Genomic DNA, 21,794 nt, shown 5'->3' with positions numbered 1-21,794 from the left:
ATTTAAGAAGTCAAATGATCAGTGAAGATGAGCAAATGAATTTATAAGTCTTGATCATCCCGAGGTAAAGATATCAAAAGACGTTGTGGGTATTAAAGTCTTATTGATTCCCCTAGTTAGAAGAGTTAATTTCCTAAGTACAAACGTTCTTTCATTTAATCTGTATATCTGTGCCTGTCAGGGGAGAAAACAGTTAAAGATTACATCAGTCCCTTAAAATTCAATACAAAAATCCTTACCATGAAAGTTATTCAAATGAGTATTTTCAAAGCTAAGGTCACTAAAAGCTTTTAGATCATTTCAATCTATGTGGGTATTTTAATTTGTCAATAGACTCAAGGAAGCAGGAAGTTGCACTTTGACATTGAATAGTATACATTAAGGTCAAGGTTAAAACCCAACCCTGTAATAAGGATATTCTTAAAATAAACTATATAATTTCAATTTCATTTAATGTGAAAAGATCTATCAGTGGATGCCAAAAATAGAGAATCAGAAAAAAGATAGCACTGGGGACGGGGGAAAAGGAATACTTTGGCATTTATCTTATTTTTTTAATTAATTGGAATAAACTACAGAAAAAGTAAATCCATAAAGGCTGATATATAATAAATAACTATATTTCTCAATAAACTATATACTTTTCCAATTAAAAAATATACTCTGCAATAGTCCATTGAGCCTGCTTATTGCTCAGTTCTTTTGGTACTATACTTTTCCAATTAAAAAATATACTCCGCAATAGTCCATTGAGCCTGGTTATTGGTCAGTTCTTTTGGTAAACGGAGTAGGAAAGCATGAAACCCCACCATTTTGTTATAAATCCTAACTTTTGTTGTGGTACAAAAATATTAAAGTGATAGAACACACATTGATATCTAGGGTTGTTTTAATGGCAAAACTCATTCAAGTCAGATACTTTAGAAAATACTGAAAAAAACATTTTGAATGATGTGTTATTATAAAATTATTCTTTGTCTTCCCTTTGCCCCAAATCTAAGTTTCACATCCAACTACAAATCCCAAGGTATCAACAAATGACTTCATTCCCAAAGGGGCACTAGAATCTGATGAGCTGAAATGTGTGTGCAACACTTAATTTACATCTAGCAAAGAGATAAGATAGAAGCAAAACTAAAAGTTTGTAGAAGCATTGAAAAACACACATCTTTTACAAAACATACCCCCAAGAAGACTATTAGAAGAACACCACAGTGAAGATGTAAACAGAAATAAAGCTGCAGTACAAAGAGTCTATACTTACAGTGGCAGCATGGTTCACAACTTGTTATTAGAATGTTTGATTACATGGAAAGTTATGCACATTTCATATATTTGTTAACAATCAGAATAGAACAAGCAGTGAAATGGAAAAAATTAGAGTGTAATAATTAATTAAATAATCCATATTACAAAGGACATTTTTGCGTATTTTTCTTTGGCGTTTTCAAGGTGTGTCTGATTATTCTGAAATCTGTCCTCTACATCTTTACTAAACAAACCTGAAAAATGTACAGTGGAATGCCTAGCAGTGCTTACAAACTTCCTCTTCATCCAGGGTTCTTTGCTCCAGAAATTTTGTATCTCCCTTCTTCTCATTTTGCTATGTCACTTTGAGTATTTCTTTTATTAGGTGATGCTTCTACAGTGAATCATGTCACATATAATCTTCTGTATTTGTAATATATTTGTGTGCTTTTTAAGCTTGACTTGAGAAGCAGAATTATTGCATGTGATTTCATTCTGTCACAACCCTCCGGGCATGTTTTGCTGACAATGTTTACTTAACACACCGTAAGGGAGGTGCATCTTTCATTAAAAAATTACTTCTTTCAAGTTTGTGGTTGAAGAACTAAAATTTTTGAAATAATAAACAAGTCAAATGCATTATGTAAAGATAATAAAACAATTGTTAAAACAGCAGGAAAAGTACTTTTATGAGTTTAATGGGGTGGCATCATATGTTTTTTGAAAAGTAATTCAAGGGGAAGACTGACTTGGATTTTTGAAACTGCAATTAAGACTAAAGCAACTCCTAAGCAGGACAAATTACCTAGAAACTTGATGTAAATTGCTATTTAAAATACAACATCTCTGTTTTACTGCAAAATAGCAGCTGGAGGCATTTACTGTAACTTTTGTTCTTTCTTCCTTGGAGATCTATCTTGCTGAATTTAGTCAGGTTTTCCAGATTTTTTTTCCTTGATTACTTTTACTCAGTGTCCTTTTGCTAGTATTTTACCTTTACGTGGTACTTGTGGCAACTTCTCAGGGGTTGGCTGCAGGTGGTCTGTGAATTGGATTGCTGAAGGACATAAGAGAAAGTTTACATGACCCATACTGCTGGGTTTCTTTCTGACCATTGCCATGCCACAGCTTATGCTGCCAAAATGCATTTGTTGCTTTGTTTGTCACATGCCTTATCGTCCACATGCTCCTAAAAATTGCATCTTCACATTTTGTCACTTTTTTTTCCTATCTTGAATGACTTGCACTCACCATCTTATAATCTAAATGTGAAATACACATTCCAAATTACAGTTAATTGGCTTGCGAAATTTAAGTTAGTGGTAGATAATTAGGATGCTCTCCAGTCACCAAAGCAAGTTATTTGAATTGGACACATGAAGCAAGAACTCTGGAAGCATTAATTTGCCACATAACCTTCAGACATGAAATCTTAGACCTTCAGTTTCTTTGTGTGCAAATTAGCACTAATACTTACCCACACTGCGAGGGCATTGTCACATGCAGACACTTTATAAAAAAAAACCCCACCCAAAATATGTTCCCAAGATCCTTTACATCAAGCACAATGAAAACACAAGAATTCTTTCAACTCTTTTAAATCAAGCAAATAAAAGAAAGGCCAATACTCTGCATACAACAAATGAAAGACATTAAAAGGGACAATAATTCTCTGGAGTTTAAATCTCATGAGAGATGTTAAGATGTGACACTAGAAATTCACGTCTCCATTCTGTCATGGAAGAGAGGTGGTCCACACAAATCAGTGCAGATACTCCATATTTGGAGGCTGTTAAGATTAGAGTGCAACTTATTTACAGGTGTTTATCAACATACCTATGCATAGAGACACACATCCCTTCACCCACATATATGTTTTAAATATGAAAATCTACTCAGTGAAATCAGCATTTTCAGAACTTCTTCAGTAAACTCTTGCCTTAATTCACAGCCTTTTTGAATCTTACTCTGTTGTGCTTGTGAACACATACACATGTGAATATATATATAAAGAATGGAAAATAAGTGCATACATGTATACCTATATATATAAAGAATGGGGAAAATGACATGTTAAAATCATTAATTGTGGTGATTCTGATTTCAGGAGTAATTAATAAAGGTAGAATTTTATTAGTGACCATCTCAGCTAACAGAAATTGTATGCAAGGATATGCCTCCTACTTCATCTGAAGCAGTTTGTGAGAAAGTCTTTATCCATTATTCATACCAGTTTAGGACTGGAAATTCTTGATGTGAACAGAGATATTCTGTTCCATTTTGCAAAGTTTTTCTGTAAACTGAGGAGGAGAAAGTCAATTGGCAAATGCATGACTTGCTCTAACTCGTGTTTGTGGAATTAAGCATATGATTTTAAGACAGCAATGCAAGATTTAGTTTATAAAGAGCTTTAAATCACAAAGCAAGCATGAAGATGGAGTTTCTCAGGCATGAAAATAAAGCAAGTTATAATATTAAAAATGGCAACTCAAAAGCACATTAGTAGGTTTTCATGCATGTTGGCAGGGAACACTATGCTAGACACTGCAAGAGCACATGGAAATTTAATGCTAATGTTGAAAAAGAAAAATCTGTTAAAATTATTGGTTATAATGAAATCATAACATTGTCATCTCTAATGTATTTACACAGAAAGGCTAATTTCAGAAAACAAATTAAAACTACCACCTCCCCAAAATACTAGCATAGATTCCATATTAGTCCAAAGAATTGCAAAACTTTCACAGATGAAAGTAGAACTAAAAAATAGAAAATAAAATCTTACCATAAGTGAATTAGGTCGACAATTGTGAGGATATTCTTGAGAGAAGTACTCGGTATTGTGGTCCAGCCTTTGATGCCCTCCATATTCTCCAGCATCAGAATCGAGAAGAATTTTATACTTAAAAACAACTGTTAAGGAACTATGCCAAATAACTCTTAAATGGGAAAGAAATCAAAGCAAAAAATCTAGAACCGTGGTAACTGCAGGATGCTAATAAATATAAAGCAAACACAATAACAGAAAACTTAAGAGTGGAAAACCATACAGAACATATAGAAGCTGTGGGACATTTTGTCTTGAAAATTTAATTTTAGCATAGTGACTTCTATTAAAGAAAGTACTTTCTAGTCTCTTCTGCAATTTGGCATGAATGGTTAAGTTTATAGCATTACAGCAGATATGCACAGCACCTTCAGCGATGAACTAGACTAAAAATGTACCCCTAAACAAAATGATGCATTTGAATTGCATCTAAGAAGTAACATAATTGTGACTGTCAAAATCAATTGACATTTAGCATTATTTTACAGTCTGTCAGAATCTGATCAAGTGTTAATGAGAAAAGCATATCATTTTAGAGAAGAAAATCCCACAACTCCTTTGAGAGATTTCTGGAAAAGAGTTTGAATTATTATAGCACAAAGGAACAAAAAGAATATATTTAATAAGAGACTTTTTAAGAGACAAACATTCTGACTGCAGTTGTTAAATGGGGTGAATTATTTAACAAAGTGCAACTAGTTGGAATACCTGTACAGATACTTAAAGGGATTCAAACAGATTTAGAAAAAAAGTTCAAAAAATAAAATCAGAAAATGTAAGAAAAAATATGGGGAAATATAGAGCTAATCGTATTCAAAAGTCAATTTTTTCTTATTTGGGACAACAACAAATAGAGTAAGTTAATTTTATAATTATCAGTCCCTTTTAATTTATTTAATGTACGTAATTAAAATGTCATTTTCTCTCCTGAAGTTACAACAGAAAGAAACCCTCCACTACCCAACACCCAAAACAGAGATGGAAGTAACAGTGCTCTATAATCCACAATCTGCTTCCTCAATTCTAAGCCATGGAAGAATCTTATTTTGCTAGAGCTTGTATTTAATAGGATTAGGGATGAGTCAAGCAACACTCTTACAAAAAAGTCAGTGATTCTTAAACTGCTTTTGGGCTTCTGTGTTTGCTCAACCTTTTGAAAATAGGCCTGCTCAAAAATCTAAGGATTGTGATATTAACAGAACTGTTTTCAAGTCTTGTTACACAACTCTCTTATCAGATGAGTTTCCCAACCACCAGCCTTATGATTTAAATCTCTAGTGACAAGGAAGACTGAAGCATGACAAAACATAAGTAACTTCAACTTTACTCTGAGACATTTCAGTATAGAAGATTGCATGGGTTTTGCTGACAGAAGGCAAAGAAAAAAAAAGGATGCATACGAGGAAAAAAGCAAAACTGTCAATTAGCTACCAAATCACTAATGGTAACTAATCTCTTCACCACAAGTTTGTGCAGCAAAATAAGAGAAAAGATCAAAACTGCCAAGTTGATTGCTGAGTTCTACAGGGTAGGTGCCCAAAGATATCCACATTTTTTGGAAAAATCGTTACGTCTGTTACCTTTTCTTATGAAAAAGATTACGGAAATTACACTTTTGTCAGCATTAGTCCTCAATAGCTTTTATGTGCACTGTATACACACCTCTTCCCTTTTATTTTATAAACACATTCGAATTACCATTCATTTGTAGTTATGTACAACATACAAAACCATAAACTACATCTAGCCACTCTTTTCAGTATCCTTTCAGCATCAACAATGTCTGCTACTATTCCACTGCACATTTTACTACACAGCAGAACAATGTCTCCCACAAGCATTTCACTCCTTGCTTCTGTGATCTACACTATACATTAAATTTAATAATTTATCAATGCTGCTGAAAGCCCTGATATATTTAATGATTCCCTTAAAACTATTTAGAGCAAATGCCATTGTTATGGCTATGCTATTTTAAAAACAATTTATATAATTATATCTGTATTGCTAGAGAGCACTACTAAAGTTAGTATCACTATGTCGTCACACATCTATAGCATATTTCATGCAAATACTGTTAACCAGATACTGAATAATGGGATCAAAAGAGATTTAAGATCTTCATAAATTAAGTATTTCTCAGAGAAAGTAACATTTTATAAACATGCCCACTTGCCTTCCAACTTAAAAGCTCTAAAAAAAGAGTCACTTTTCATATTTCAGAATCTTATGAGCATCGAGTCATCTGAACACTACTTTCACTAAAACATTAAACAACACTTGTGCATTTTAATTAAGTACATAATAAAAGTATTTTATTTTGCAGTGTGGTCTCTTTTGTTCTAGTGCCACTGCATTGAAAATACTAACCTGCATTCTCACTGGAACAAAAAAAGCCGGAATTCTGTCCAGTTTGGTGCTCAGACTAAATTTCCTACCCAATACAGGGGAGGAAAGCAGCAAAAGCAAATGAACTCTTGTATAGATAGAACTGAAAATGGAAAAGTTGACACATTACCACATTTATTATTGAATTGCTATGCTTTTACAATGTTTTAAAATATATATTTTAATGTAATTTTTAAATTTAATCTTATGTATGCTTAATGACACATTGACAAAGTAAATGCAAATCATAAGATAGGGTAATTTGTATTTTGTTCTTCAATGCTTACTATTGATAAAAGAATCCAAGTGCTATTTGTGCGAGGGATGATCCAGCATCATTAAAAGCTTTGCAGAAGAGACAAAAATTTCTACTGACCAGCTGTAAAATTAAGTAAGGCTTACTGCGTATTTAGAAACTAACTACTCTTTTCTGTACAGCCTGGTTTGACTCACACAAACATCTATGACAAATCAAATACATTCACATAATTAAAATACACTGGGTCCTCTCTGTTATATATGACTGCCCTATTACAGAGATTACCTATGTAACAATTTACTCATCAATTTAGGAAGTCTGGACATAATTGAGTAGGACTCAGGAAGGGTAACCAAAGATATACAAAAAGACTGTAGGTGATCATAGAAAGGTTTACGTTTAAAAACCATTTAGTCCAACCACCCTGCAATACGCAGGGACACCTTCCACTAGGACCAGGATATCTTCCTCTCTGCATACTTTCTGATGGCCTCATCTTCATCCTTTCACAGTCTGTTTTAAAATCAAGATTAGGAACTGTTATAGGTTTATATTTTACAATCACATGTGTAAGCATTCCTACTTCTGGCTTTCTGCTTTCCAGACACACAACTACAACATGGGTGTGTGTGTAAATATTTATTTTCTTTTTAACTCCTATGTAAATCAGCTCTCATTTTCTCACTGCACTTCAATATACAACAGATTACCTAATTAAGATTTCACTTGTGCTACTATTTCTTGGCTAAATGCAAAGGATATAGCTCTGGCAACACAGATGGGGCAAAGATAAAAGTACAGACCAAAAAGGATAACAAACTGTGCTGAAGCACTTAATTTCTGCCTGTACATAGAAACTTTCAGAAAGTGAATTAAGCTAGCAACAAAGAAGTGTATGGACAACAGAAGACACGGGAATGCTTTTGAAAATCTTTTGATCCTCTAAGCAGTCTTGGTCTCAAGTTAGTTGTCCTGAACCAGTTATAGTGGCAATGATACTAACACTGGCATGATCCCATGGCTAATCATCCAATGAGATTAAATGTAGTAATTCTCATTACATCTAGATGAATTAAAAGCTATACTCACAAAAGTATTGGACGAAGGTAACCCAGGATGATTTGTTTAGGGTGTGCAGAGCAAACTTTGGGTGCATGGATAGTGATAAGGCAAGGGGGAATGGTTTTAAAGTAAATGAGGAAAGATTTAGATTAGATGTTAGGAAGAAATTCTTTACTCAGAGGGTAATGAGGCATCTGCACAGGTTGCCCAGAGGTCATGGATGCCCCATCCCTGGAAATGTTCGAGGCCAGGTTGGATGGGGCTTTGAGCAATGTCCTCCAGTGAAAGGTGTCCCTGCCCAAGACAGGGGGTTGAAACTAATGATTGTTAAGATCCAACTCAAATTTCCAAGTCAACTTACAATTCAAACCATTCTATGATTCTAAATCAACATGTCTGCCTAGATGTTCTACATACCTTCTTCTATAAGTTAAAATACATATACTGGTGAAAGCAGCATGTTTTCACACTTTACCCTTTGTGAACACACTAAGAAGCAGTGGTGACAGTAGAACATGCAAATCAAATGCTGGAGCGACCAGTCACTGCAGTGGGCAAACCAAGGCTGACTCCATCTGATGGTGAGTGCTTCTTAACACTTAGTTAGGTTATTAGCTACATGTAAAATGATAGCATAAGATTAAAGACTTTATTAAGACGACTTTTTGTTGGATATATTTTGACAAATCCAGCCCTCAAACTCTTGGAAAGTATTTTTGCCCATCTTAGATGAAAATCAAAGGCCAGTTTTCAAGTATTGTACCAGCATTTCTCCTTAGTGTTGTTTTAGTAACTACCATACAAGCAGTGTACACCTCAATGATCTTCGATATTGCAGTAAATGGATTCTCAGAGGTCAGGCTGAATAAACTCGCAAAGCAATGTAGGATAACTCATACCAGCATTTAACAGCTAAATATACAAGTCTTTCCAACTTCACTCATTAAAAAAAGTCACTCTAAGTCAAAAATATAGAAGGCTACAAATTACTAAGAAACAACCCTTATGAAGTGTGGATTAGAAACCTATCATTAACACACCAACATTTCCTTGTACTTCTGTGATTTAGCAAATTAAATACAAAAATAGCTTCCCCTGTGGGTTGTTTTTTTAGTACTTCTTCGAGCAATTTAAAATTGGAAACAACAGAAGGTAAAATATGAAGCTTACAGATATAGGTTTCATATTTTTATTGAAGCTTTCACAGTTATCAATCACCAACAGAAGGGCAAGTGTCCTTAAATACACCTGTAGAATAACATATTACCCTAAATTGCATTTTTCTTTACTTAGGCACATTTTTTTCTTTTTTTAGCTACCCCCAGAGATTCAGATATATAACACACTAATCTTCTCTAGGTGAATCTGTCTCAGGAGACAGAAGAGAAGCTCTCCCTGATTTTACTTTGAGAATTGACTGTATTTCCTAGGAAAGGCCCATGTGTATTTTTCTGTTCACCCTGAAGATGTAACAAGGTTACATCTAAGAAAAAAATCTAGAGAAAAAACTTACTAAGAAAAAAATCAAATCGAATTAATTCTATCCAGAGTAGTTCATAGGGTTCATGAGTTAATTCACCATCTCCTTCTTCAAAACTGAAACTGCACACAGAATTAGAGATTCAATGCATGAAAAAATCAAGTGCAATGCTTTAACAGGGCCACTTTGTTGACCATAAGTGATTATTTGCTTATACATACACACTGACATGGAAATGGCACTTACCTACAGTGGTACAGCTGCCAGACAGAAAAAAGTACACGCTGAACTTCCCTTTATTCAATGCGCTCACTTGGATTCTCATGTTCAATGTGAGAGGCTAGGGAAATCAGAAGGTGCACAGAATCACAGAATTGACTGGGTTGGAAGTGACACCAAAAATATCTGGCTCCAACCCCTCTGCTGTGGACAGGGACACCTTCCACTAGATCAGGTTCCTCAGAGCTCAATCCAACTTGGCCTGAACACTTCCAGGGATGGGGCATCCACAACTTCTCTGGGCAAGCTGTGCCAGTGCCTCACCACCCTCAGAGCAAAGAATTTTTTCCCAATATTTAATTTAAACCTAGTCTTGCCACTACATGCTCTTGCAAAAGTCTCTCTCCAACTTTCTTGCAGGTTCCCTTCAGTCACTGGAAGGCCACAATTAGCATCTACCTTAATATTTAAGATTGGCTTGTGAATACATTACTTTAGCAGCAATACTCCTCATCACATCTTACCATCTTGCTTTGGTTCAGGGTACAGAGCTAGTTTTTTTTTGGGGGGGTGGTGGTGGTGGTTTTTTTTGGAGGTGGGAGGGTGTTGTGCAGATTTTGGGGGATTTTTTTCCTGTGTGGTGGGTCTTTGCATGTGGTAGGGTTTGTTTGTGGGGGTTTTCTTACATTTATTCATCTTTAAGAATTTTTCTGATAGAAATAATACAAAAAACTTGTATTTAGGAGTTACTGCTAAAATGTTGCAAATTAATGAGAAGAGAGAGCTCACCTAGGCAAGAAAACTGACCTTCACTAATCACAGCAGTTTACCTATAGAAGGGCACGGTATCATAAGCAAGTCTGAAGGAGAAAAGACAAGGATCACAAGTGACAGAATGGGATCATAGGGACAATTACTCAGGCTGCAATGCAGCTCTGGAGTTCAGCTGCAAGGGTCAGACCAGATTGCTCAGAGCTTTATCCAGTAAGCTCTTGAAAACACCTGAAGATGGAGACTGCACAATCTCTCTGGGCAACCAGTTCCAACACTTGCTTGAAGTCAGCACCGAGGGCAAGTTTCTCTTAGGAAAGGCAGAATCTCTGTTAAAACCTAATAGTACCAAGATTGCAATAATCCCAATTAGATACTCCAGATTTTAAACTGGATTTACTAGTATCATGACCTACATTTTTCAACAGCTTTTCTACATACTTTTGAAAACCAAACAGGCAATGAATAGCATTCTCTACCATGAAACCTTTGCTATTGGGAAAACATACCCAGATGGAGAAGTCATCAGGATGACAATGAAGATGACACACTACTTTCACATACAAAGGCACTACATTGTTTGAGAAGTCAAAAGAAACAGTAAGCAGCCAGGGACAAAGGAATATATTCACCCTACAGAATACACGAAGAGATAAGTTGTCCTGGCAGCAATTTTCATTGCCAATATAATACCTGTAAAATACAAGAAGAGAACCTAGCAACAAGTGAAAACAAGAAGCAAAATGAGAAAAAGGAAATCCAGGCACACCAACAGCTGCAGAACTGATAATCACTATTCTCAAGATGAAAGACAGGGAAGGACATTATAGACCAGCAATTTCTTGAAGAAATTGATTTTGTAAAAAACAAGCTTTGAGCATAGGCATAATTTATGAATTATTAATATGCACACAGAAGAAGAAATATAGCCACAGATCAATAGGGCTAATTAATAAACTTTTCATTCACTACATAACCTAGAAAGAAGCCGAAAGAAAGTGGAAATCAGATTTTCAAGGTAGGCATAAAGGATTACAAAGACAATAATACAGATGCTAAAAGGACAAAACATATGCTATTAAGACACAAAGTAAAATAAGAACTTCGCCATTAAATGCACCATAAATAAATAGAAGATGAAGGCCAGTACAGCTGTAAGGAGGCCTGTAAAGAGTCCAAAGTGGTTAGGCCATCTTGCTTTTCTTAAATTTCACTAGAAATACTAGCATGATTTCAAGAAGAATACCTCTGTTGCTCCTCTGCCTCTGCACACACTGAATTTTGGAGAGGACTGAGGGGGTCCAACCTAGAATTGCCAAAAAGCATATGAGAGGATTTGACTGAATTCTGTAAAGAAGTTAAAACACTGAGGAGAAGGAGAGGGTACTGCACCCTTTTGCTTCAACCAAAAATGGATGCTTTTTGCTTCAACCAAGTATAAATTTAGAGATATATAAATCCATATTGGTTGGTAATTATAAATATAAAATGCAGATTTACTTTTGTGCCAAGATAACAAACTTTGTTAAAAAGGGGGGTGAATATATACATATAGGCTAATTTTAATGAGGCTTCCAACACAGCAGAAGAATTGTTTAACAAAAAGCATTGTGGGATCTTAAGGAAGGAAAAGGAGTAATTTCTGAAATCTTTAAGCTCCTTTCCTGTTCTTTCTCCATCCTTTTGAATAGAGGAAATAAGGTTTCTGCACTGAATTTTTATTCCAGACTGGCCTTGGAATCCAACCACTACCCCCAGAAAGGTCTAGTCAGTATTAAAAAAATAAAATTGGAAACTTACAAATGGTTTTCCTGTTAACATTCAAAGTTTTATCTACACTCAGAAAACTAGAGACAGCTGACCTAGATGTTGATTATTCATCCACCTCAAAACTGAAGCAAATTAGACAGAAATAATTTGTTAATTCAAGCTGTTTCTCATGAAAAGGCTTCTGAAAGAGCATAATTTATGAAGTAAAATCCCAGCATAAGCACCGAAATGTTTTCCTTTTTCCTTCACATAATGACACTGAAATTGAGCAATAAAATATGCCACTCTCATAGTTACACAGACTCATAGTGCTGGAAACTTGCGTCTTTTCCCATGCAGATCAAAGATACATTCCCACATTAGTATGCTGTATTTCTCATTCACACCTATTAAACTTAAGTATCAACCACCTTGATAGAATTTAGCATTTGACTGATCCTAAATTAAATCCTTTGTCTCAATGTGCCAGATACCCCCTGAATTCTAACAGGCAGGGACAGTTACACAACTGCACTTCAAAGCAGCCTGTGAAGCAGTGTCTTTGCCTTCAGCAATAGCATGCCAGTGACTCATTTAAGTGACCTTACTTGCTCATTAGAAGCTCTAGGTGCATGTTGTAAATGTCAGAGAGCCTGAATTAATGGTTGTTTGGGTTTGGTTGTTTTTTTTTTAAAGGATACTTCTGCAGCATTTAGATGAAAATATTTGTGATACCTCAGGTCTCATCTACTGCTTATGGACAACTCTGACTTCAAATTATATAATAATAGAATATTCAGAGGTAGAAGAGACCAATGAGGATCAAAGTCCAACTGGCCTCTGCACAGGACAGCCCCAAGAATCACACCATCTGCTTGAGCATTGTCCAGATACTCTGTCAGGCTTGGGGCCATGACCACTTTCCTGGGTAGCCTGTTCCAGTGCCCAGCCACCCTCTAGGTGAAGAACCTTTCCCTAATGTCTAACAAAACACTCCCTGACACAGCTTCATACCATTCCCTAGGGTCCTGTCACTGGTTACCAGAGAGAACACATCAGTGCCTGAATGTTGTTATACACCCTAGATTCATGACAACAGTAAGTGTTTGACTCTAGTATTCATTTACGTTACAATGCTTTGATATGTTACGCTATGTAAAAATGGCAATATGTAAAAAAAGTAACCACTTTTGCCCTGACATTTTTTCCCTACCTTAGCAGCATATGACAACAGGAAATGTCAAAATGCAAACGGAGATAAGCTAATAGCAATTCATGTTGCTAAACAAAATTTATGGACTTCAAGCCAACTGTGACTCTTCATGTAGCCACCGACTAGCTGAATGCTCAGATAAAGACTTCACAAACCAAGTGGGACCAGCAGAACTGTAATGCCTACTGACTACTGCTTATCTTGTAAGAGTAGAATAAGGTTTGTTATGCCAACAACTTACAAATAAATAACAGTGGCATTTTTAATGAGTTCAGAACAGAGGACTTCCTCCAGAAATGCAGGCCAGAGAGACAAGAAGCTCTGTACCTTTTACCATGCCTGGTAACATTTTCCTGTGTGGCTATTTGCACAGCATCATCTTACTGTGGTCATTTTCCATACTTTCAGTAGGAGTTACTTGCTTTTTCCTGCCTCAACACAACTTCAAAAAGTCTTTAAATTGCAGTTGTTTACTTTTTTTTCTACAAAATCATCTCTTATGAAGACAAATTTCTGAATCATATTTTTGCTGTACACTAAGAATTAAAGCAAGATCATATTGATGAGAATTAAGTGATTTCTCATCTTTTAACTACAGTTTGAATATGTATTAGAAAACAGAAATAAAATCAGTTTTCAAGTTCTAAAACTTTTCTGCACAAGTGAAAACAGCAAAGAAAAGGATATTTTCCTGGAGTTTCAATACCCACTCTGTAGTCCACATAACTTTGATATGGATGGAAGTTGAAAACAAAAAGGAGACCTGCTCTCTCAAATGCTATGACCTTATTGGCTTCATGTTTTTCGCTCACATAGGCCTTGAAAGGAAAAAAAAAATATCAATACTATAAAATATTTAATTACTAAACAAATTAACAAACCCAAGAAAAAACCCGTTGCTTCTATACCTCATTTTGGGTAAAACAGATGCAAGCAACATAGATGAGGGCATTAACATGCAAAATGAAATTGTTTACCTATGTAATGTCATATAAAGTTTTTGATTACTACACTGTAGCTTATTTGTTATAAGGCAATGTAAAACTAAAGAGGTAAAAGCCTGTAAGGCATAGAGCACTTGAAAAATTCTTGCTCAAAGATTGGTAACATGGGGGGATTTTATCACACTTTGCTTTAGCAAAAAATGGATTCCTTTTATCAAAGAAAATCTTCAGTATACTTGCTATGGGGCTCTGCATCACATCTACTGCTATTAACTTAGAAAATGAAGTACTGGATATGGTATCTGTTTGTTTTTTAGAAATCTGTGTGAGAAAGCTTTGATAAGCCACATTAAACTGCTGCACATACCACCTTTGTTCTATTTGCTAAAGCCATTAATAAATAACTAGATATCCATTTTAAAAAAGTCTTTGAAGTGGATTATGACTAGTGTGAAATAATTAAACACTGAGAAATTACAATAATTGAGTTTCTTTCATAAAAATTACAATGCAACACTTGAGCAAAAAATGCAAATACAAAAGTGGCAGGTTGAAGACCAGATTATAACTTACACTATACTCTGCTGGAAGTTCTCGCAGAAACAGAGTAATTATTTTTACAAAATGTATTGTCAGGACAATTTACAATTTCCCAAAGCAATCCTTGGATTGAATTACAGACAACTTTACAGGCTGCTTTATCCAATCCACGATTACTAAAAAAATAGGAAAAATAATAGGAACAGATCTTGCTATGAAACTAAAAGGAGAGACTGTTTCAGATTTCTATTATCTGTGGAAGATACTTCAGTGCCATATTTTAACAACTTGAAATATATGGTGAAGCATTACGCAGAGCATAATAAAGCGCTGTTTAAAATTTCTGCATGTAAATTTGGTACTGTTGTTATTCTAAACAGGTACCCAACTGGTGACTAAAACTTAGCATTTAGTATGTACAGCTTACCTGGGGAGATGCAAGCCAGCCAAATCTTTCCTCCAGTCTATTCATATCTCTATCAAAGGCATTTAGGAATTTATAGCGAAGAAGATCATCCTCAGTAAGATTAAACTGTCTTCTGGCATAGTGGTAGCTCTCATTATTTCCTATTCTGGGGAAGTCAAGCCATTCTGGATGTCCAAATTCGTTACCTGTATTAAAAAATATTAAGGATCTGTGAAATGACATGCTAAAAAACCCCACCAAAGTTGTCAAAGTGAAATACACTAACACACATTTCCTTTCTACAAGTTTTAAATTCCAAAGAATAAGTTTCTACATATAAACTAGCCATTTTACTATTGATATGTCTCTCAGAACTTCCATGCTTGTTAACAGGTTTATTTGGCCAAGTAAACAAGTACAAAATATCCATAGACTCCAGGGGAAGTATAAAGTGACAAATTAATTATAAACACTGTGCTTCTTGCTATGCTTAAAAATTTCCCATTCCCATCCCTAAATAAAGGCAAGAAAAATTCAGTCAACCAGGATACAAATTTTACAGTCACTGTGAAATCTAAACCCATTGCTTTAGCAGCAGCAATCCATTGTTTTTTAGAGTCCAGTTGTGGGCTCCTCAGCACAAGAGGGACATGGAGCTCCTGGAGTGGGTCCCTCAGAAGGAACAAAGATGATTAATGGTCTGGAGCATCTCTCTTATGAGGAAACACTGAGGGTGTTGGACCTGTTCAGCCTTCAGAAGAGATGACTGAGAGGGAACCTCATCAATTTCTCTAAGTATATGAAAGGAGGGCATCAGGAGGATGGATCCAAACTCTTCTCAGTGGTTCCAAGCAATACAACAAGAGGCAACAGGCAGAAACTTATGAACAGGAAGGACCTGAATGCAAGGAAGAACTTCTTTACTGTGCAAGTCACTAAACACTGTAACAGATTGCCCAAATTGGTCATGGATTCTCTCTCACTGCAGATATTCCAGCACAGCCTGGATGCAATCCTGAGCCATTTGCACTGGGATGACCCTGCTTGAGCAGGGAGGTTGGACCAGACAACCCACTGTGGTCCCCTCCAACCTAACCATTGTGATTCTGTGAAATCAGAGTGACCATTCACATAACCACAGAGAAAAATCTCCCATTTTATCAATTAAACTCCAAACAATCACAAGAACAGTTGTATGCACTTTGAACACTATTTTTGGGCGTTTTATCCTGGCTATAAATACTGTCATCATAGTTTCTAGTGAGATAAAAATAACTATTGAAAAACATGACATAAATCTCGGCTCCTCACTTCCTATAAAAATTGAAAAGACATCCCAGTTCAAGCAGCAGTTCAGATAACACAGCAAGGGTAGAGTACACACTGTCACGAGCACCAGAGACATTTCAGGCTGGGATGAAGCATGTTTGAGTGCTGTGTTCCTCTGTGTGCCCACCAGTGCAGGTCTTTTTGTGCATGTCTAAGTGCCGTTATATTTCAATTTGGTTTTCCACAGCAGTATGCATCACAAGTTTGTCTGTCTCATCCTGATTATCTAGCCCACACAACTACAGAACATACCTCACCTGAAGACAAAGAATAGATTTATTTAGACTTGGATCACACTCCATTTAAAAAAAAATGAAGGAAAAAGTTTGTCATTTAATTTAAAAAAAAAAAAGAAAGAAAAAGCTTAGCTCCTCTTATGTAGAATCTCCAAAGCAAATCTCAGCTGTCAAATCTAAAAATTCACAGCAAAACCTCATTGAGACTCAGTCTTTCAAGTGACTTCCAGTATATAAACCAAGAAAACTTGGTCATTATTTCAGCTTGAGACAAATCCAGATGGACTTAATGATTCTAACTCACGCTATAACCTGCTGCTTAGCAGACTCTCAGTCATTTTGGACTATTCATTTTACACAGGATTAAAATGTGTCAAGTACCTTGAAAATTAAACATATGTTTTAAAGCCTATGACAGTAGATTCATGACAAATTTCAGAGATTATGCAACACCTCATCAGCATAAAACAGACACAAGAACAGAGTGTATCTGGAAATATACATGGGTTTCTACTTAAAAATAATAAAAAGCTCAAACAAAAAAAATCCATTTCTACAAGTGATTACTCAAGGTTTGTCAATCAGCTGGAGTTTTGGGGGCCGACAAAGGGCAGGGATGCTGGGAGAAGGCAAGTATTTCTTGAGTAGATACCCTGCATGTGCAGCCACCAACTGTCTGCTGTTGTACCCAGCCTGCACTGCCTAGGCGGCCTGAAGGAGACAGTCAGCAGTGACAACTTTGAACTGCGATTTTTGAAGTGATTTTTGTGTATTTCCACACTTCATGGCAATAAAGAAGTGAACAGAGAACAAAAGAGAAAAGCCACATATATATTTAGGAGAGTCCTCCATAGTGATATCATCTTTGTAAACAAGCTGACAAGTCGTAAATTAAATTTCCCATTCAAAAGCAAAACCACTAGATTTCATATTCAGCTCAAAACTGGAGACAAATACAAAAGAATCAGAACCACAGCAGGACTGTCAAAATGACCTTGGAATAATGCTGGACTGAGCTCTTAAACTGTGCTAACAATATGGTATAGAAAATGAGGAAAGATATTGCTACAAAACAGACACTGTATCTAACCAAATTCAATATTCTCTGGGCAAGGTATTACCTTCTTTCGTGTTCTGCACACTATTGAAAAGATAGACTACATGAGATAGCTCAGTTAAAGATAGCAAAAAAACATCAGAAAGTCAGAGATGACACATATCTTGAAATGATAGCCAAGGAATGTGTACCTATTTGTTCAAGAAAATACACAAAATTGGGGGAAATAAGCAATAGAAGATAGCAAATAAATTAGACTAAACTAGACCATCACTTCAATAGATTATTTCACTCTAAGTAGAACATACTTCCTTCAAGTTTATACTGCATCCTGACTTCCTCACCTCCACTCTCTTTGAACAATAGTTCCCATCACAGGAACTATTGTTCAAATGCTGTGTTTTGTTGTCTGGTTTTTTTTCTTAAAAAAAAATAAATAGCAGAAGTGCAGCAAAATACAAAAAGCAATGCTAATTTCCTAACCATTACTCATGGCTATTAAGAAAAGAAACAAATTTAACACAGTGCAGCAAACTTGACAGAAGACTAAATTGCTTGCTGCTATCAGAAATGCATGTTGAGGGGCTAAACACCAACTGTGCACATTTCGATAGTCTGTTTCTATGGGCACCTTCTGGACAATATGCTCGTGAGTAAGTGTTGCTTGACTTTAAAAGAGTCTCTTGATTGCTCTTTACAGAACAAGAAACAGAAGTTCATCAGATATAACAGAATGAATTCAAGTAGGTTATTTTGGTTATGTTTTTAAACTGTGGTATAGGGAAAAGGAACTAACATTCAGGATGCAGCAGAGCTTCCAATAAACTCCTGAGAGTGCTTCTACACTCGAGATGCATTAAGGCTATACATCCTTTAAAAAAACATATCTGGCACCATTTTTATTTTAATTGCTTTTTTTTTTTTCTAGTTTAACTTTATAACAAATGACAGGAAGGACTAGGAAAGGGAAGGCACAGGTAACTGACCAACACTTACTTCTAGAGATAACTAATGGTGATACCAGTGAAGAAAGCTATGCCTCCTTCCCCATATTCCAATTCTCATCTACGACAAGAATCAGCAACATTTACTTTTTGATAATTGTGAAAGCCTCTAAGCATAGAAGTATTATTGGGATTTCTTTTCCTTTAATTAATTTACTGTTTGATGTAAAGGTCCAAACCACAGATTGACAAGAAGCCAACTGCCACAAATGATGCAAATCAAGACAATGGAACTAATGTGGGGGAGGCAGAGAACAAGGCTGATCTTAACTGAAATTTTGATTATAGAAAAAAAACCCCAAAACAGACAAATCCTTGAAGAACAGTGCATACTAATTTTATCTAGGAATTAATTCACATTTGCTATTTCCTGCATATTGGACAACTTTACTATGTACAAGATTTCAAGACCATAATTCCAAAAAATGAATTAACTTCCTACTACCATAATGAAAATTTATTAAAAAAACTTGTTTATTAGGCTAGAAATGAATTTACGCCACAAAGAAGTTATGCTGCTGTTGATTCCTTTGAAGTTGTGCCCCACAGGTCATTAAAGCTTTCTTGAGCTCTCTCTTTTTTAGACGTCTTTACTAGCAATTCTCTCTCAAAGAATCAGGCTAAGCAAAACTGAAGGCATATTTAAAAGATCCAGCAGGCAGTGTCAAGAGATGCCTGTTATTTTGGATTGTTTGTATTCTGAGTTAGGCATGACACTAAATACTTTAAAAGCAGTTAAAACAAGTAGTTTATTTGATACAAGAAAGGTAAGAAGTTTAATTAGGTGTATAAGGCTGAACAAGGTTTAAAATTATTTAAAACACTACAAAAAGGTTCTGTTTAAAGCTGATGAGCTAGAGACTAGACACATTGAGACAAAATTTCAACAGTTCTACCTTAAAATATTTCTATCAAAGTAAGTAGAGTAACACCAATTACAGAAGCCAGGTAATTAACTCATCCAGGAGTCATAACTGATTTAACTTCACTACCATTATGAACAATAACAGTGCAACAATCTACAAATTATAAATAGAAACAATGTAAATCAGACCTAGATATCATATGATATTTATCATTTTTTCAAACAATGGATCCTCATTTTCCCTAGTTGTGAAGCTCTTGGATACTAAGTAATTCTGATATTCCATATTTACTCATATTGGTACCAAATCTTCCTCTTAACATTTATTACTATCAAAACCAAATAAACACTATACTGCCTTTCAAGTGATGAGAGAATGAGCTTCATTGCAAGCATTCATTTAGTCTTGTAATCCATGCAACAATAAAATAAAGTGAAATTCCAAACAGACTCCTCCTGAAACACTTGGGTTAGATGACTTGAAAGCCTTCATATTTTTTAAAATTCTCTAGCACTGGTATTCAATGACATATTGGGTCAGAAAATAATAACAAAATCAATTCAAGCAAACAATTATATTGCAATTCCCACATAAAACACAAGCTAGAGGCAATCTCTGGCATGAGTTAATGGTAGAGAGAAGTAATAGTAAATCCAGACCTGTGAAAAAAGTATCTTTCTCCCATTTTCGGAGAATACCAGATATTCTATCCTTCCAATTTACGAAAGGCAAAAACCAGGACAAATACCATATTTGTTTTTCAACTTAGATCTTCCCTATCTCTTAAGGGAGAAGGTTGGGAACACGTAACCTTACCAGTATTACAGGATCAAAAAATGCATCTCCTCCAGTGTGATAGTCATGAAAAAAACACAAGTGTGCCTCTAACATATCAAAGACATCATAGGAAATGTTCTAGTCCTTAAAAACTGTTGCCTTAGATCACACCAGGGATACAGTACTCTGCACAGGGATACAGTATTCTTGTATCTATTAGGACAACCTTTTCCTGCCTTTACGACCTCTCTTAACCACAGCAGCTATGACAGCAAACTGTTTGGAAGTAAGACTTTACTGGTGTATTAAAAGATAGGACTGAAATGTCATACATGAATAGTGGTAAACTCCTCTCTGAATCAGAATGAAATGCCCATTTGGGTGCCTCTTTCCAGCAGTGGCCAAAGGCAGGTGGCTAGAAAAGGACCAAAGAATACAAGAAGCATACATGACGTTTCCTCTTACAGACCAGAAGCTTCCATTCAGACATTCAGGACATGAGAATGATTACTTGTTAATTCCCCCTTCTTCCCTTACAGGCAATACTTTATACACACACACACACAAAAAAAAACCCTAACATGGAAGCCTGTACTATATTTTTTACACAGTCAGCATAGGTATGGAGCACTTTCAAATATCTTACCTACCATTTGAATACCCAGCCTTTTAAATACTGAACATTCTTCTACTGAGGCTTTAATCCTCCTACTCTGTGCTAAGAAATCCTAAAGAAAATGATTGTGGTTCTCCCCAACATCAAAGGGACTGATCTACAATACTAACTGCAATTTCTTCCAAATTCTATGATTAAATATAGAAGCTCTGAAGAAAATATTTTTTTTTTTTTTAAAAAAATCAAACACACTGAAACCCCCCAAACCTTCATGATAACCTGAAATACATGTTATCCTTTGATATATGAATCACAGCTTTTTGCCTTTTGCTAACTACTGGTAGTTGTGAAACTTCCTGTATAAAAATGTTTCATTAAAAAAGACTTGTATGTTGGGGAATATCACCTCTGGCAAAAACTTACTTGTGACAATATGTTCTGCTCCTTCTTTTGTGACTTTTATATTTAAAAACCCAAAACCTGAATCACAAAGAAACCAGTTATGGATTTAAAGAGCTTGGGACCACAGGTGGGGGTATAGAAGACTTGTCACAATACTGGAGATTCTGCAGATGACCTTCCTCCCTTCACTCATCTGTCTACAAGTGGCTTGAATACAACTCAAACCACTTCAAGAACTCTGAAAAATTAGTTTATATTCTTACTTCCTACAAATGAAAACGTAGATTTTCAAATCAGAAAGAATCAAGCACAGCATTTTAAAAAAATTATAAACTTGGGACAACTGTGTGTACATAAATACATTATTTATGACAAAGCTTTAGGCAACAAAACAGCATTTC

At 35.5% G+C, this 21,794-nt stretch overlaps 1 protein-coding gene across 1 annotated transcript in view; it reads right to left on the bottom strand.

The window, feature by feature from the left end:
• GBE1 (glucan (1,4-alpha-), branching enzyme 1) overlaps positions 1-21,794 on the bottom strand; it is a gene marked incomplete at its 5' end in the record, with an annotated part of 62,683 nt that overhangs the window by 5,924 nt on the left and 34,965 nt on the right. Inside the window, 3 exons of the mRNA XM_009073438.1 lie at positions 4,034-4,146; positions 13,899-14,034; positions 15,128-15,312. Of these exons, the coding sequence (XP_009071686.1) occupies positions 4,034-4,146; positions 13,899-14,034; positions 15,128-15,312 (434 nt within the window). The remainder of the gene's footprint in view (positions 1-4,033; positions 4,147-13,898; positions 14,035-15,127; positions 15,313-21,794) is intronic.

This window comes from Acanthisitta chloris, unplaced genomic scaffold (assembly GCF_000695815.1).
Source record: "Acanthisitta chloris isolate BGI_N310 unplaced genomic scaffold, ASM69581v1 scaffold6774, whole genome shotgun sequence".
Lineage (NCBI taxonomy): Eukaryota > Metazoa > Chordata > Aves > Passeriformes > Acanthisittidae > Acanthisitta > Acanthisitta chloris.
The sequence above is the reverse complement of the archived record's forward strand: the minus strand, read 5'-3'. Positions and strand labels throughout refer to the sequence as shown.